Source organism: Podarcis raffonei, chromosome 1 (genome assembly GCF_027172205.1).
Source record: "Podarcis raffonei isolate rPodRaf1 chromosome 1, rPodRaf1.pri, whole genome shotgun sequence".
Lineage (NCBI taxonomy): Eukaryota > Metazoa > Chordata > Lepidosauria > Squamata > Lacertidae > Podarcis > Podarcis raffonei.
Genome location: NC_070602.1, coordinates 47,138,316 through 47,155,293, shown reverse-complemented (window position 1 = coordinate 47,155,293; position 16,978 = coordinate 47,138,316). Strand labels below are relative to the sequence as shown.

Genomic DNA, 16,978 nt, shown 5'->3' with positions numbered 1-16,978 from the left:
CTGCTGAGCTACATGTTCTATGGACTGTGCAGCATTTTCTCTCACCATACCTATTCTGCTTTGCATATAAAATGAGAACCTCACTTTCTACACCCAGTGTATTGGTTTGGGGTTTAGTTCTTTAGAAATCTGTGAAACTTGCAGGTATGCAGCTACCAAAAGCCTGAATTTTTTTTTTTTTAAATGTTGTAATATATGGGTTGAGAATTTTAGTTGCACTAAAATGGTGACTGGTTCTGCAAAAACATGCTGTTCTTGTTTTGTGAACACACAGAGAAAGAGAATTAATAGGCAAAATTCCTGAACTGAAGTAGTTCTGCGGTATAGATTTGTGCTACCATTATTAACTACATCTTTGAAAATCAGGTTATTGGAACTTGAACACCTACTAAACTCCCAAACACTTGAAAAACTGAGATCAAGTGCCTTGTTCCTGGTTTCACAGACTGGAGTCTTGTTGTTGTGAAACAAATCAATATATACAACTGACTACTCTGGTTTTAATAAGAAATCTCCCCTTTCCTTTAATGTTTTTTCCTCACTCTGCAAATGAAAAAAACTGAAGCATTTTCTTCTTCTAATCCATTTCTCTAACCCTCCAAAAACTGTAGCTTTCAAACTTTCCTTTTTAAAAAATGTAAAGGAAGGTTTTGTTTCTCTTACACAACTTTGTCTATTTTTTGTTTTTGTTTCGTACACACTGTATTTTTTGCACTCTTTGTTTTGCTGTTCAGACAGTAATTTGTTAGTCTTTAAGATGCTGCAAGATTTTTGTTGTAACGAGAGAGTAACATGGTTACGCCTCTGGAAATTGTCAGAATACTTTTGACTTTTATTTATAAATATTTATATAACATTTTATACAGGGCCCTTATAGAGATTCCTGCTTTCCCGCCTTATTAATTGCCTGAAACTGCTTGTACCACTTAGTCACATGGTATTGGAAGAACACCAGTGACTCAAACACATGGTGTGTGGAAATGGGCACTGAGGTTTTCTAAAACACATTGGTATATAACAGCAGAATTGGGCCTTCAGTTTCCATATTTTTCCACTGCTTCAAGCAGTGTCCCAATGCAGCAACTTGGAAAACAGCTGCTGTGATTGCACAAATCATGGCAGTGCTGTTTTTATCATTTAGAGTTTATATATTTATAGGCTCACCCTATACAGTGGTACCCCAGGTTAAGAACTTAAATCGTTCCGGAGGTCTGTTCTTAACCTGAAACTGTTCTTAATCTGAGGTACCACTTTAGCTAATGGGGCCTCCCGCTGCTGCTGCTGTGCTGCCGCTGTACGATTTCTGTTCTCATCCTGAAGCAAAGTTCTTAACCCGAGGTATTATTTCTGGGTTAGCAGAGTCTGTAACCTGAAGCGTCTGTAACCCGAGGTACCACTGTAATAAAAGTTCTCAGGGTAGCTTACAATTTAAAAACAGTCGTATCATAAAATATGATGCAGAATGAAAGTAAATGCCAAATTAAATTCTAAAACAGAAAAAGTGGAGGGCAAACGTATGAGCCAAAATGGATTTTAAAAGCTACAGCACATTTTAACGGGCCTGAGAAAATTTTAAGAAGTCTTTTACCTGATTCTAGAAGAACTTACAGGAAGCAGGTGCCAGGTGAGCCTCTCTAAGGAGGGTATTCAGTAAGTGGGATGTCACTGCTGAAAAAGGCCCTCTTCACTCATAACCGCCCTCTGCTCCTCACTGGGCTGATGGCACCTGAGGTAGCCCTGTGCCCTCTTGAAGTGCTCCTGCTTAGCCTGCTGTAATGGTTGTCTGATTAAAGCTCTTAATCTACCGTAGTTTTCGCTCCATAACACGCATTTTTTTCCTCCTAGAAAGTAAGGGGAAATGTCTGTGCATGTTACGGAGCGAATGCTTCCCTTCTCCGTGGCTCGCTTTGAGCCTGCTTCTTTAAAGGAGCAAAGCGGGAGAGGAGAGGAGCCGCTTACACGAGTGTAAGCGGCTCCTGCCCGGTTGGCTCCTTTAAAGCAAGCAGGCTCTCTGTCCCTCCTCCCCACTCAGCTCGCTAAATAGCAGCAAAGTTTTTCAGCTCGCTAAGCCAGGGAGCGAATGCTTCCCTCCTCCGTGGCTCACTTTGAAACAGCAAAGTGGGAGAAGAGCCGCTGAGTGGGGAGGAGAGAGGGACAGAGAGCCTGCTTGCTTTAAAGGAGCAAAGCGGGAGAGGAGAGGAGCCTTCTCCCCTTATACCCCTCTTCTGCATTATTAACAGCATCCTTCTCCACCCACCCCACGCGTGCCCCTTGTCCCTTGAGTGCTTTTCCTTCCCTCCCCACTTAAAACGTGGTTACAAAGCACAGATCCACATGGATCCTCAGGATTTTTGCACTGGGTCACCCCAAATTCACCATCAGATCACATAGCATGTCCATGGCTACAGTTTGCACCAAAAAAATCACGCACCCACTGTTGCCTGGGGCCACAGTGCTGCAAAAACGTGGTTACAAACATGGATCCACATGGATCCTCAGGATTTTTGCATTGGGCTACCCCAAACTCACCGTCAGATCACATGTCTGTGGCCACAGCATGAACCACAAAAATCATACATCCACTGTTTCGTTTAGAATATTTTTTTTCTTGTTTTCCTCCTCTAAAAATTATGTGCGTGTTATGGTCGGGTGCGTGTAATAGAGCGAAAAATACGGTAATTCAATCTACCAGATAAATTGATTAAAGCTTGGAGCCCCTAGTCTGTAAGAAAACAACAAATTTGTTTTATTTTCTGAAAGTAACAAATTGTGTGGCATAGAAAATGAGAAGGAAAATTTTAAAGACATCATTTTTCTGGGATCCAAAGCAGTGCCTGCTGTGTCCCACTTACGGAAGAGGACATCTAGCTCCACAGTTGAAGCAGCAGCAACCCTTCACCCCCCTGAACCTTTTGATGTTTGGGGTGTGTGGAAGCCCTCTGGAAATGACTCCCAGTGAGGGGCTGCCACTGTAGGAGCTTTGTGCAGATGTGCTGGGCAAGTTAGCTGAATCCTGGCCAGTGAAAAGTAGCTTTTCTTCTTCATCTTTTTAAAAATTATTATTATTATTTTATCTTACATTTTTTCAGAATATTTTGATTTGATGTCGTCTTAAGGTTTTATAATGCACAGGACTTAATCAACTTAATTGCTGCCCTCTCCTGCAGAATGCAGTGATCAAGCTGAGTATGTAGGGGATAATATTATAGGTATCCGGGTCCCAGCCTTGAACTTAGCTTAGTAGCTTACTTTTCAGCACCATAACACTGTTTAATACATTAGCTACACACATATATATCACACACAAACACAGACACATATATATTAAAAGGCATCTGTTCTTGTTTTCCAGAGATCACAGCTCCCACCCTTTGGATTAAGCATTTGGTCATCAAAGATTCCAAACTGAACAGTTCTAGTATGAAAAATTCAGGTAATGCTTACTTATCTTCCTTCCCATGTTGCAGATGGAGGCTAATTCAATCCCGCCCGTAGTTTTATTAATCAAACTGATGAGAGTTTCCTCCCCCTGGTATCTTTCCAAAGATTTTTCCACTGTTAATAATTATCCTAGGTGATAGCTTTGTGGTCTGACTTTTGGAAGTTCTTTTTACGTTCAGTCAGAAAGGCATTCTGGGCACATGTGATGGGCAGTTGACTGGGCTTAGCTAAAATAAATATATTCTGCACAAAATGAAGCCATACTCCTCAATTTTCCGACATAGTGATGTTTAATCTCTCAGAATGTTTACCTGCCTTGACTCCTGATTCTGGTTGTATAATCTGAGACTAGGAGAAACTCACAGTTCTAAAGGCTGAATTGAGAATGAAAAGCTGAAAAGTGGATATATTTTACAGCTTACCTTGGATAAGGAGCAATGGACTTTATTAAAAATATCATTCTGATTACTATTCCATATTCTTACTCTTCACCATAAGGTCTCAGGTTACAGCAATTGTAAAAAAAATATTAAAATCAATTCAAAACCAATTAAAGGAGGTTGTGTGTGTTTGTGTAATGCCAGGTACAGTGGTACCTCGGGTTAAGAACTTAATTCGTTTTGGAGGTCTGTTCTTAACCTGAAACTGTTCTTAACCTGAAGCAACTCTTTAGCTAATGGGGCCTCCTGCTGCTGCTGCCGCAGCACGATATCTGTTCTCATCCTAAAGCAAAGTTCTTAACCCGAGAGGTAATATTTCTGGGTTAGCGGAGTCTGTAACCTGAAGCTTATGTAACCCGAGGTACCACTGTAATGAGGTGTGTTTTCGGCATGAGGTGGAAGCTACATAATAAAGGTACCAGATGCACCTCTGTGTGGAGGGAATTCTTCAGTTTTGGATCTGCCACCAAAACTGATGCTCTTTCCTGGAGCTCCACCACCAAACTTCTGAGGGTAGTGGAATTACCAATCAGGCCCATGCTACCAGTCTGAGTCCCTGAGAAGGGTCTGCAGGCAAGGAGGCCACCGTTCAGATATGGGGCCTAAGTCTAAGCACTAACCGGGGACACCTTCCTTCTTCCGCTAGGCTAGTCTGTTAACTGCCCTAGAGCACATTAGTTAATTCCTGGTGCTACTTGTTCGTCACGAGAGGAGTTTGAAGGCAATGCCTGAAAAGTTGGTGGTTTTCCTTCTAATGGATCAAACAGAGAAGACAACTTTTCAGAGAGGGACTGTGGGGTAGCCCCTTCACTGCAAGGTATGGGCTTTGCTCAGAACCCTTTGTACCACAATGTTTTTAAGTTTGGGGTAAAGAGGGATTCCAGCTGTGCAGCCAGCCTACACTGTCAACCTTTCAAGAAAACCACAGGATGATGTAATGAGTGGATAAATGGAACTATAAACAGGTCTGGGAAAGCTAGCAGTAGCAGTCAAGTAAATACTTTGCAGCAACTAGTGGTCTGTACATGACGTTATTTGAAAGGAAGAATGAGTAATCTATTAAGGTTAGCAGCTGAAGATAGGTTTTATATGTGTGTGTCTTTTTTTTAAAAGCCAGCCTTGGCACCCAGAAATCTGGGCACTTTTTATATTTTAAATAGAGATTCAATAGAGATTTTCTATTATAACGTGAGCAAAAATTCAAATAGTTCGATTGTTTAAAAGTTACTTGATTCAATCAAGTAATGTAAGGAATGCGGTAAGTGGGACCTGAATGATATTATTTTAGTCGGGAGGCAAGGGGATGGTGGCACCGATTGCAATGGGTTATGCAAACTGACCAGCAGTTGAAACCCGTTAGAAAGTTTCATATGCATTTTATAGGACATCTGTGAACTGGTTCAGTATAAATTTGGTTGACTATTATTATGAGATTTAGCAAGCATTTTTTTTAAAGCCCTAAGGCCACTTTGTTTCAGTGTCAGTTTACAACTGAAGGTATTTGAAAATCTCAGTCAACTGAATTTGCTACTTGCTTATGTAACATGGTTTCTAGGGGCTATATGGAAACAAAGATGGCTGTTCCCATGTTATTCCATGGGGTGGCCATCTTTTCCCCCTGTACAGATCCTTGAAACTGTTCGATATGACCACATAGTGCCATTTCCCAGAACATACCCAGCCTCATTTTGAAAGCAGATGGCCTTTATGTTTTAAGGAAGTTAAAGGAGATACAGAAGACACAAGAAAGTGGCTTTAAAACCCTTGTAGTATGGCAAATTTATTTAAAAAACAACCTCGCATGAAGGCTGTGCTTGTGCAGAAAGTATAAATTATCACTTAGTCAAATATTGATTTGAAATATGAAAATATTATAGCTTGTTAACATCAGTGTGTGCATGTGCATGTGTGTATAGGAATCACTAACATATTAGATTCCAGTTATGAAAATGCTCATTTCTAATTTCTGCATCATCACTTACTTTCTCCTGCCTGTTTTCCAATGTTCCAAGTGTTTTGCCGTAAATAAAGCATTATAAAATAAAATGTTGCTTAAACATACTAGGTTTGCAAGAATGATTTTGATTTGGTGAGGAGGAACGGATATTCTGTTACAAGGATACAGATTATTTAACCCAAAGAGATTAAAACAGGGTTCCCCAACCTCGGCCTTCCAGATGTTTTGAAACTACAATTCCCATCATCCCTGACCACTGGTCTTGCTAGATAGGGATCATGGGAGTTGTAGGCCAAAAACATCTGGAGGGCTGAGGTTGAGGAAGCCTGGATTAAAATATAGAAAGTTAGTCTATAGGGCTCTGCATTCTAGCAAATACAATAGGGTTAGAATACCAAATGCACATTTCTGGAAGCCTGACAGAATTTGGAATGGTTGTTAGAATATTTATTGGCAGTGGTGGAAAAATATATTTGAACCATTTTATTTTATTTTATTTTAAATTAGAAGTGGGGTGGTCCATCCTTGGTGAACTTAAGCTTTAAGTTGGCTTGTCTGGAGGCAAGTATGGCTGAAGCAAGGCAAGGAGTGATGGAAGAGGCTAGGCCCTTCCAGACAGCCAGCAAACAAAGTAATGAATAACATGCCACTGGGAACCAGTTAATCTAACCTTATGAAAAGGTGCGAAGTATACAACTGGGAAAAATAACACTGTATAATAATCAGCACGCAATCATAGGTGCTAAAACCATATGCAGCTAGACAAATAAATGAGGTTCGCTCCTGCTGGCCATGTGATAAATCACTCACAAAGAATTCAGTCTCTCCCCTACCTCCAAAGAAAGAAAACAAATTACTCCAAGCACAAAGTCATAACAGCAACCTCCCCACAGCTGCTGTAAGGTCACATAGGGGCAGGAAGGGAGAAGGGGAGGAAAAGAAGCAAGGTGGAGGGGGAGCAAGGTTTCATGGGACGTTAGAACGAAATGTCAAAGTACTTGACTGGGAGCCCATGGATTGGCCACTGGAGTTAGAATGAAAACAGAAAGGCACCAATAAACGCTGGTTAGCTTTCCTGAAAAAGAGGTCCTGGGGCTCAAGCATGCCATTAGTTCCATATTCCATGTGTGGGTCGGTAATAATAATAATAATAATAATAATAATTTATTTATACCCCGCCCTTCCCAGTTCAGAAAACCGGGCTCAGGGCAGCTAACAACAAATTTAAAACACTTAATTGATGCAACTAAAAACAGCATAAAATACAGGATAAAACATGAATAACAATAAATTCAGAATTAAAAAATCAATTTAGGGGGAAAATCCATCCAATAAACATTAGAGGATCACCAGGGCTAGCTGGCTAAATTAGTCCTATTTGGGCCAGCAAGACGACCAGGGGAGAATTAGCTGCGGGATCCCAGAGAGGCTAATCTTCATAAAAAGGGGAGTGGGAGGGAAGGAAGGCCCTGTGGAAGAAAGTTAAATCCTGCAGGGCCCTGGTCTCATGGGACAGAGCATTCCACCAGGTCGGAGTCATCACTGAGAAGGCCCTGGCCCTGGTGGAGGATAAGGTGACTCATTAGGGCCCAGGACCTCTAAACTATGATTATTCATGGACCTTAAGGTCCTCTGCGGGGCATACCAGGAGAGGCAGTCCCGTAAATATGAGGGCCCTAAGCCACAAAGGGCTTTAAAGGTCAAAACCAGCACCTTAAACCTGACCCAATACTCCACCAGTGCAACTGATAAAGCACTGGGTGAATATGCTCCCATGGCAGGGACCCCGTGAGGAGCCTCACTGCAGCATTCTGCACCCGCTGGAGTTTCTGGGAGAGTTTGAAGGGCAGCCCTGCATAGAGCGAATTACAGTAGTCAAGCCTGGAGGTGACCATCACATGGATCACTGTGGCCAGATCAGGGCGGGAAAGGTAAGGGACCAACTGCTTAATGCGGTGTAGGTGGACTTTGCACTCAAGTAGTGAGACAAATGCATTGTCCCTGTTCTCCAAGACATTGGCCTTATTCCAGATGTTGTGGAGCTGAGCTCTAGAATGTAAAATAGGTTTGAGGGCTGAGCCCTGACTAATGCTAAGCTCTGTAATTTAGGTTAAAAATGGTGAACTGGCAAAACAATAATAGATGTTTACTGTATTTAAGCCTTTACCTGCTAATGTGTCACATGCAATACGCTGCTTAGAAACTCTGGTAATTTAAGTGGTATATAAATATAGCACAAATAAATGAAAAAAATTAAATGAAAAGACGATTTATTTATTTATTTATTTATTTGAGCGAGCCAGAATGCATGGTCTCAAAATAGATGTGAGCTGGTGTTCTGGGGTAAAAGCATCTTACCCACCGCTCCCCAAGTGTATCAAAAATAACTTCTTTGTGGGCAGTGATGAAAACAGAAAGGGAGAGGAAATATTTCAAATACATATTTCAGATTATTATATTTAAGATGGTTTGGAGTTAAACTGGACACGCACCTGGAGTTCAGAATAGAGAAGGGTGCCATCTGCGTTGTTTGCAGGCGAGTTTTACTAAGTGTATTTTGGAGAGTTTTCCACTGTATCAGTTTGTTCTCCATCTTGACTCCTCCTAATGGTTTATGAACCAATACTGCACATTTGCCATATGGTTCTGTATGTACTTCTCTGCATTTCAAATAGGAGAACCACAGTGAAATTCAGTAACTGATGAAGGCTAAAAGGTTATCTACTTCAGAGACCAAAAGCACTTGTAAACAAAATTCAGAAACAAAATTGTACTGTATTGTGTTTTACTGTAATTTTTCTTTTTGTGCTTTTTGTAGAGGTATAGAAAGCCAAGACAAAGCATTTGGTCTTCTAGAGATTGTAGTTATGGAAGGGGAAAAAAGCCTTCACTTATTTCTTTTTGGAAAGTGAAATACTCCAGTGATTGCTTTCCGACCCTAGATGGTATGTCATGAGAAGTGCAGGTGTTCTTGTATAAAGGGAGTGGGGATAGAGAGGCACTTATGCATCTGCTCCTCCCAATGTTTGCTCAGCTGGTGTTGTGCTCCTAAATGGAAAGGGGAGTTTTTGCCCTTTCCTTACCTGCTGTTTCCATGACTTGCAGGCTTTTGTTTCGGGGGCTGGAGGGAGATGCCTCTTTCCCACACTGAAGACTTGTCAGTTACTGAATGTATTGCATGGCTTTTTGTTTCTTTGGTAGGGAAGGGGAAATTGTGTCATAAGGAACATAAAGCCTCCGATCTCTGCTGAGCGTTTGATCTGGGGATACAAATCTCCATTTTCAATGTCCCGGCCTTAGCATTTCGTACTCAATGCGCTGTTGCCAGACGAGCCATTTTTGTGCCTTAGGTGGAAAATCTGTACAGTCCCACACAAGGTGGTAACATTTAATAATAAACTACATAAATAATAAAGGGGAATTTGTACGCTTATTTAAGATGACCCCATATCTACTTGTTGAGATGGGCCACCTCACCCTCTCTAATGTTGACAGTAATATTTCTCAAGACATCTGGGTATAGGGTGGTATATTATTCAATAAATAATAAAAATAATAAAACAAATCTGGGGTGATTCCTGATACGTTTGGAGGATTTAGCTGGTATTGTTAGTGATCCTGTTAAGAGCTTTGTTGGCTTTGGAATGGTGAAGGCCTCTGGTGGTTGACTTGATTCTCCTTTCACCTGCTATGGAGAACCTATTTAGTACTAGGGAAGGATGAAACAACCAATTTAGTTTATTTTCATCTCTCATTTTTTCAAACTTAAATTCAGTTCCTCACATTTCTGCAGTGATTTGCATTTTTTAAGTGCCTCACAAAAATTCAAGATTTTAGTGCAAATTTCTTGTAACATCTTTGTATGCAGTTATCCCTGATATACACATTTTTGCAAAATAGTTCTCCCTTATATAATGCACTTTGTGTGTTCCTTTGTGTGTTCCTTTCACTAATATATGCACACTTGACCCTAGTATATGCAGTAATTATGCTGCACTGATCTGTGGACTTCAGGAAATTCATTTGGAATTAAGTTCAGAGTGAAATTGCAATGGCTTTTATTCTACAAACGAGAACGCAAAAGCTAAACCAGACACCACTTTTTTAAAAATGGACTTGCTCTGAACCATGTCCTTCCATTTCCTGTTCCAGGCAAAACTGGACCATCTTTCTAATAGTTGGCTACATCATTGGCTTCGTGCCATACACTGTCATGAAACCATCCATAGGGAAATATGATTGTATTCTTCAGACTGTATGAGCCTAGGTGACTTGTGTAAATCCATGCCTACGAATGAAATTACACATTTCCCCAAAAGATCTTAACAGGAAAAATGTCATTCACAAATAAGCCACACTTATTTATTCTCTACCCTGAGCTCTTATAAATTAGTTTGGAGTGTCAAAGGGATTAATCCAAAACATACCGGTAGCTTAAATGTTTTGTGGGTCAGCAGCCCTGATTGAAAGGAGATTCCTAGCACTTGCCTCACTTCTTCCATTTCTTGCTGGAAGATGAACTCTAGAATTTTAATCTCCCCAAAGGACTCCCTCCCTCTTTCGCTTCTTGTAGCAGCAGCAGCAGTAGATTGGCAGCATTGCTGGCCTGCTTCCCTTATGACAGCAAAAGTTGGATAATGTGACAGTCTTATTCTTTTAAAAATGGTCACAGCTTTATTATCTTGGCCAAGTTGTCACTCAGCACCTCCTTACCCTACCCATTCATTATGCTGGACATTGTTCTTTTCCCTTAGCTCAGTCACTAATTTAACATAGAGAATGATTTATTTTCCGTTCTGTTTCTCTTTTTGATGACATTGACTCACTTTCCTAAATAGGTGTTTATAACTACTTTTTTAAAAGAGAATGCTGGTCTGGACCGTGGAAAGAAAGAATTTATGTATCATTTTTTTCTCAGACAGATGTGGGGAAAACATATTTTCTCACAAGCCATTTAAGCAGGAAAAAAAAATCAAATAAAATATGGCCCTTTCAGTTGTTCTGGAACTACATGTGAGCAGGGAGAAAAACACTTCTGAAAGCTAGGAAAAACATGGGGGGAATGAAGGAGAAAGAGGAAGCAAGGAATTCTAATGGGGTGCAAAAATGGGGAGGTGTTAGGTAGCATAAAAAGAGGTTCCCAGGCTGCAGATTACCCAGCTGGGCAATAAATGTTTAAGGGTAAACTTGAGTAGGATTCACATGTGAAGCTAGAATAGAAAATCTAGTACAGAGAAGCTGTCAGCATGTCCCCAACATTCAATAGATAAAAAAAACAAAACCATTGCAATCTTCCCAGTCTATCACAACCATCTCCAATTCTTCAGTCATCTGCTTATCCAGAGTTTGAGGACATGGTATGTCTTTAAGAGCATAAGAAAAACTTGCTGGATCAGGTCATGGGCCCATCTAGTCCAGTATCTTGTTCTCATAGTGGCCAACCAGATGCCTGTGGGAAACTCATGAGTAGGACATTAGCACAAGATCATGTTCCCCTTCTGTGAGCCAGGAACAGATGCTCCATATTTTGAAGGAGTGTAGTCAAGATTGCTTTGCTACCTCATCTGATGCTGGTGTGAACTCTTGGACTCGACATTTTGCTTTGAATTCCTGCGTTGCAGAACTCTGCAGAGTTAAGATGTAAATATGTCTGGAATGCCCTTCATTTCAGTGGAGCATTTTCCATTGCATAAAACAAATAAATGGAAAACTTGAGCAGACCATGAAGGGGATTATTTGGCTCCCTTTTCCCTGCATCTGAATAAATGAATGACCCACCTCACCTTGACAGGAAAGGTGTAAATTGCTGTCAGGCAGAGAGCTTGAGTAATTTGGCAGCTTGTGATGTAATTGATTTGTGAGGATGCCCAGAGGCCTCTAACTGAATAACTCCTCTGTTTGTATACAGCACAGAAACAGTCACCTTAAAATAAAGAGTAAAGCCTGTCAGCATAGCAAAGTTCCCTTAAATATCAGCTGAGGACTGAACTTTTCAGATTTTGTTCATTTTTTACAATTACCCCTCCTCTCTACTCTATTTTGCAACCCTGATCAAGTTGCTCTCGTTATGCCAAGTTGCGCGTTTGTGCGTGCGCGCGCACACACACACACACACACACACACACGTTGTTTAAAGGCATCATTTGCGGAGATTTTTCTGTGGTAACATTATTTTGTGTGTGTATGGGGTGGTCCATCTAGGCCAGGGATAGCTAAATTGATGGCCTTGGGATGTTGCTGGACTAAACTCCCAACATCCTTGACAATTGGCCATGCTCACTGGGGCAGAGAGGAGTTCTAGTATAGTATCATTCACTGGCTATCAGTAATCTAGGCAGTGGTTTCAAAATCCATGGAGAAATCTATGCTACACATCTCCCATGGTATCCCTGTCTTAGGCTGTGTATGCACTAAACCTTGTGTTAAGGGTGGCTGGGAATCGTAACTCTGTGAGGGTTAAAGAATGTATTTTGAAGATGATTTAAAATTATAGCATGCTCATAGCCTTACAGAATCATTTTGCGTGGGATTCTGGGTCGTATTCTTGGGAGCGCTTACAAAGCATCAGCCAGGACTGTCAAACAGTGATGATGTAGTCTCTGGAAACTGGCTGTACCTTTGAACATGGTCAACATTCCTCCCCTATGGCTGTGTGTGTTCCACCAGCAAGAATGGTGAAAAAGCTTAAGGGAGGACCTCTTGATAAGATTCCCAGGAACTGCAACATTCCATGGAACACAGGTTAAAAACTGCTGGATTGAGAGATGTACTAGCAACTGCAGCTGTTGGTATCTTATCTCCCTTAAGTAAAGGTAAAGGTAAAGGGGCCCCTGACCATTGGGTCCAGTTGTGGCCGACTCTGGGGTTGCGGCACTCATCTTGCTTTATTGGCCGAGGGAGCCGGCGTACAGCTTCCGGGTCATGTGGCCAGCATGACTAAGCCGCTTCTGGCAAACCAGAGCAGCGCACGGAAACGCCGTTTACCTTCTCGCTGGAAGGTATTTATCTACTTGTATTTATCTACTTGCACTTTGACGTGCTTTTGAACTGCTAGGTTGGCAGGAGCAGGGACCGAGCAACAGGAACTCACCCCATCGCGGGGATTCGAACCGCCAACCTTCTGATCGGCAAGTCCTAGGCTCTGTGGTTTAACCCACAGCGCCACCCGCGTCCCTTATCTCCCTTAACTACCAAGCACTAAAAAACAAAACAAAACAAAAACCCCACACAAACCTGACCACTGGCTAAAGATTATCTGGCAAAGTAATGTCTCGTAAAAACCTGAACCACAGTGGTGACTTTTGTGACAGCATCTTAGGCCTCTGGCTGTAGGATCATATTGTAAGTCATGTTTGAAGAAGGTAAATAGGGCTTAATTCCTTTATTTATGGGGTTTCCTAAATTATCAAGGTGGGAACTAGAGTTGGGGCTTCATCATATGCCCTGGATAGTGACCCTCCCTTTCTTTTCTTTTCCAGAGAAAGTTAACTCCTGTGACCACGAGAGGCAAAGTGCTCTTGAGGAGGCCAGGCAGAACCCTCGTGAGGGGATTGTTATTCCTGAATGTGCCCCTGGAGGACTGTACAAGCCAGTTCAGTGTCACCAGTCCACAGGATATTGCTGGTGTGTTCTGGTAGACACAGGCCGTCCTCTGCCTGGTACTTCCACCCGGTAAGAATCACCTCCTTTTGAATTACATATTAGAAAATAAAATAAACTGTGGCCTGGGGGTCAAGGAGCCACCACTTTAGGGTTCAGGACATACACTCAATATACACTTTCTTTCTCATCTGCAAGGCTGTTTTCTTGTTAGTGAATAGCATAGTTGGACCCAGAGGACAGAGGATTTATTGCCATTTCTGCTAGAGGAAAGCCATGGTCATGGCGTATTAAATGTCAAAGAGAGGCAAATTTAAAATTAAGTAATATTTTATATGTCAGAAATGTTGGTGCATTTCTCTTCTGCACATTAAACTGGCTTAAACCGCAGACAGATGGAAAACTAAGACAAAGGTATTTTAATGTGATTCTGCATATTTTATTAAAGTTCCTCATTTTCTTTGCTGCTCCCTCCCTTGATATGTTAACCTGCTCTCACTTGCCTCTCTCTCCCACACTCATTGCACTTGTTCCTTCAGGGCAGCCTGTCCCCACCCATTCCTGTAGAACATTGGGAAACAGGCAAAGAAAACAGTGTGATGATGGGCTAGTGCAAATACTATAGACACAAAAATATTAATAAGTTACCAATGCCTTAAGTGTAAAAACAAGCCAACAAAAAAAAGGCATGCGTGAGACAGGTCTATTTAGTCCTGCATTCTGGTTTGCTGAGGTTTCTGGGAGAGTTGTGGAGTGGTTTTGGGGAGTCCCCACAAGACAGTGTGCCATGTCTGCTAAGTGATCTCCTTAAACCCTTCGGACCCCTGGGAGTGGGGTGGGAGGTCAAGATGAGCAGCGTTAAGCCCAAAGGAGAGAATCCTGTTCTTGCAACAACCAGTCCCATTATTTTGCTCTTTCTACCTCCCCCCCCCAATACTCCTGTGTCGAATTTCTCTGATCCATTCCCTTCCACTAGCTCTAGGTATATAAAGTCGGCAAATAAATGCCACGGGGCACAATGTTCCCACCTGCCTCTTGCGCTGCGGCTGCTCCAGCTAACACTTGTTCACGGGGTGGGACAAAGAGTAGGAGAACTCCTGAAGTCCATACATTAAGGACATATTCTTTTTATATCTCTTTGGTCTCTAGATACGAGACCCCCGTGTGTGAAAGTGATGCCAGATCGAAGAGCCCAGAAACGGATGACCCTTTCAAAGACAGAGAACTTCCAGGTCAGAGAACTTCCAGGTCACTTGCTTATGGCAGCATTAAAAGCTAAGATAAATAAGATAATGAGAATTATAAAATCTCAGATTTGTAGCGATGGAAAGGACCCAAAGGGCCATCTGGTTCAGCCCCCTGCAATGCAGGATTCACAGCTAAAGAATCCCAGACAGATAACCTAAGAGAGAACCTCTGCTTAAAAACCTGCAATGAAGGAGAGTCCACCACCTTCCAAGGTGATCCGTTCCACTGTCAAACAGCTATTGCTGTCAGAAAGTTCTTCCTAATGTTTTGTCAGATGGCTCAGAGTGCTCTAGGGACAGTTAGCAAGTGGACCTCTGAGTTGAGCTTTGTCTTGGGTTTTTATCTGTGTTCATACGTTTATTGCTACACTCCCTGAAGATAATGGTAGGAAATTTCATCATTGTATGTTTATTTGTATGCCACTGTCTCCCAAAGTGGCTTTTAATATATCAAATGAGCCAAATGAAACGGATTTGTAAAAATGTTACATGGGGGAAAAAAATACGAGGCATTACACTTCTGTAAAACAAGAAAATCCTAAATAAAATATTAAAAAAATATATATATCAAATGAGCAGTAATTATAGTAGTTCAAAAGGCTTATTAGAAACCATTTGAAACAGCCATAAGAAGAAGAAGACCAACACCCCCCCCCCGAAAAATTAAGGGGAAAAAATCCCTCTCCATGTAAAGTCTAAAATAAATATATGCTTTGAATGTGGGAAGTAATCCTACTCCACCCCGTTGCCTCCTGGCTTTCCACTTACTTCCCATCATTTCTGTTGGGCTCCATGTTCATCAGAGTAATTCTTGTACACACTTTGGTACAAAAATGGTGGAAGCCAGAAGAGTGTGGCTGGCTGGTTACTCAAACATGCCCTTCTGCACATGTGTGGCTACTAGTTTTTCCTACTAGTTTACTGATGATTTATGAGCTGCTGGAGGTAATTTTAATTATTTTTAAATCTTGTAGCATCTGGTAATATTTTTTAATCTGAACCTTGCATTTTAATCCTTTATGGATTTCTGTGTCACCAGAAACTGGATTTGTGTGGATCCAGTTGTACTATTTAAAATGAATATAAACAAACATCCACACTATTATTTAAAACATACATGTGAACTGAAATCCACATTAACATCTGATACAGTGGTACTTCGGGTTAAGAACTTAATTCGTTCTGGAGGTACCACTTTAGCTAATGGGGCCTCCCGCTGCTGCCGTGCCACCACGCAACTTCTGTTCTCATCTTGAAGCAAAGTTCTTAACCTGAAGCACTATTTCTGGGTTAGTGGAGTCTGTAACCTGAAGCGTCTGTAACCCGAGGTACCACTGTATTGCTATCTTGGTAACTATGTGTGCTTGAGTTCCTACGTCGTCATCGCCCCCTTTAGCTTTTCCCTTTGCTGCATTTCCTATTGTGTCAGGAGGACTTTGTTTGCTCATTTACACTGATTTCTATGCAGAACTTGCTGTATGCATTTGTTCAACCATTCTTCCGCCTTTGCCTTGTTGACTTTGGGAGCAGCACCATAGAATGCATATATGACAGAAAACTAAAATGTGGGTCACGTATGGAAGGAGGGTGGGCAGGTGTGATTTAGGCTGCCTGCAAAAATGCAAGACACAGCAGTCATTAGAACTGCACCCAGACAAAATTTGACAACTCCATACAGCATAGACATGGCCTTAGGAAGAAGAAGAACCTGTTCTGACTACCATTTGTTCAAAGGAAGCTTCTATTCCCTTTGCAGGCTGCCCAGAAGGGAAGAAAGTAGAATTTATTACAAGTTTACTGGATGCTCTCACCACAGACATGGTACAGGCCATTAACTCAGCAGCACCTGCTGGAGGCGGAAGGTGAGTTTGGGAGGCATTCAAGTTGAACTGAAACAAGAGAACCAAAGATGTATCTGGTCTTAAAGGAGACTATTTCATTTGAATAATACACTAGGGAAATTCAAGCTCTGGACTTGGTCATAAGTAGGGATGGGGAGGAATTTGATTCAGTTTGCATTTGAAGGTGTATGTACCCGATTTGTCATTTTTGAAACAATATGCAAACCGAGAAACAGCCGTTCTTTGAAATTCACCCTTCTCCGAATTTTGCAATGAATATGCATCTATAAATCAGTCTGCCTAATTCTTGTGCATTTCCCATTGGTTTCGTAGCAGTGCACATTATCATATTTTAGAAAGTAAAAGTGCAGTGGGCAAAGTAATATGACCTTCAGTTTCCGAAGCAGATATTTTTGAGAGTGTTATTTCATATCTTATTTACTGAATTTTAAT

At 41.5% G+C, this 16,978-nt stretch overlaps 1 protein-coding gene across 2 annotated transcripts in view; it reads left to right on the top strand.

Annotated features, from left to right (window-relative positions):
- The window catches only part of SMOC1 (SPARC related modular calcium binding 1), a 68,650-nt gene that overhangs the window by 36,815 nt on the left and 14,857 nt on the right, over window positions 1–16,978 (top strand). For both annotated transcript variants that reach the window (XM_053384889.1, XM_053384883.1), the window contains exons 7-10: window positions 3,353–3,433; window positions 13,317–13,509; window positions 14,587–14,669; window positions 16,441–16,546. In XM_053384889.1, the coding sequence (XP_053240864.1) occupies window positions 3,353–3,433; window positions 13,317–13,509; window positions 14,587–14,669; window positions 16,441–16,546 (463 nt within the window). The remainder of the gene's footprint in view (window positions 1–3,352; window positions 3,434–13,316; window positions 13,510–14,586; window positions 14,670–16,440; window positions 16,547–16,978) is intronic.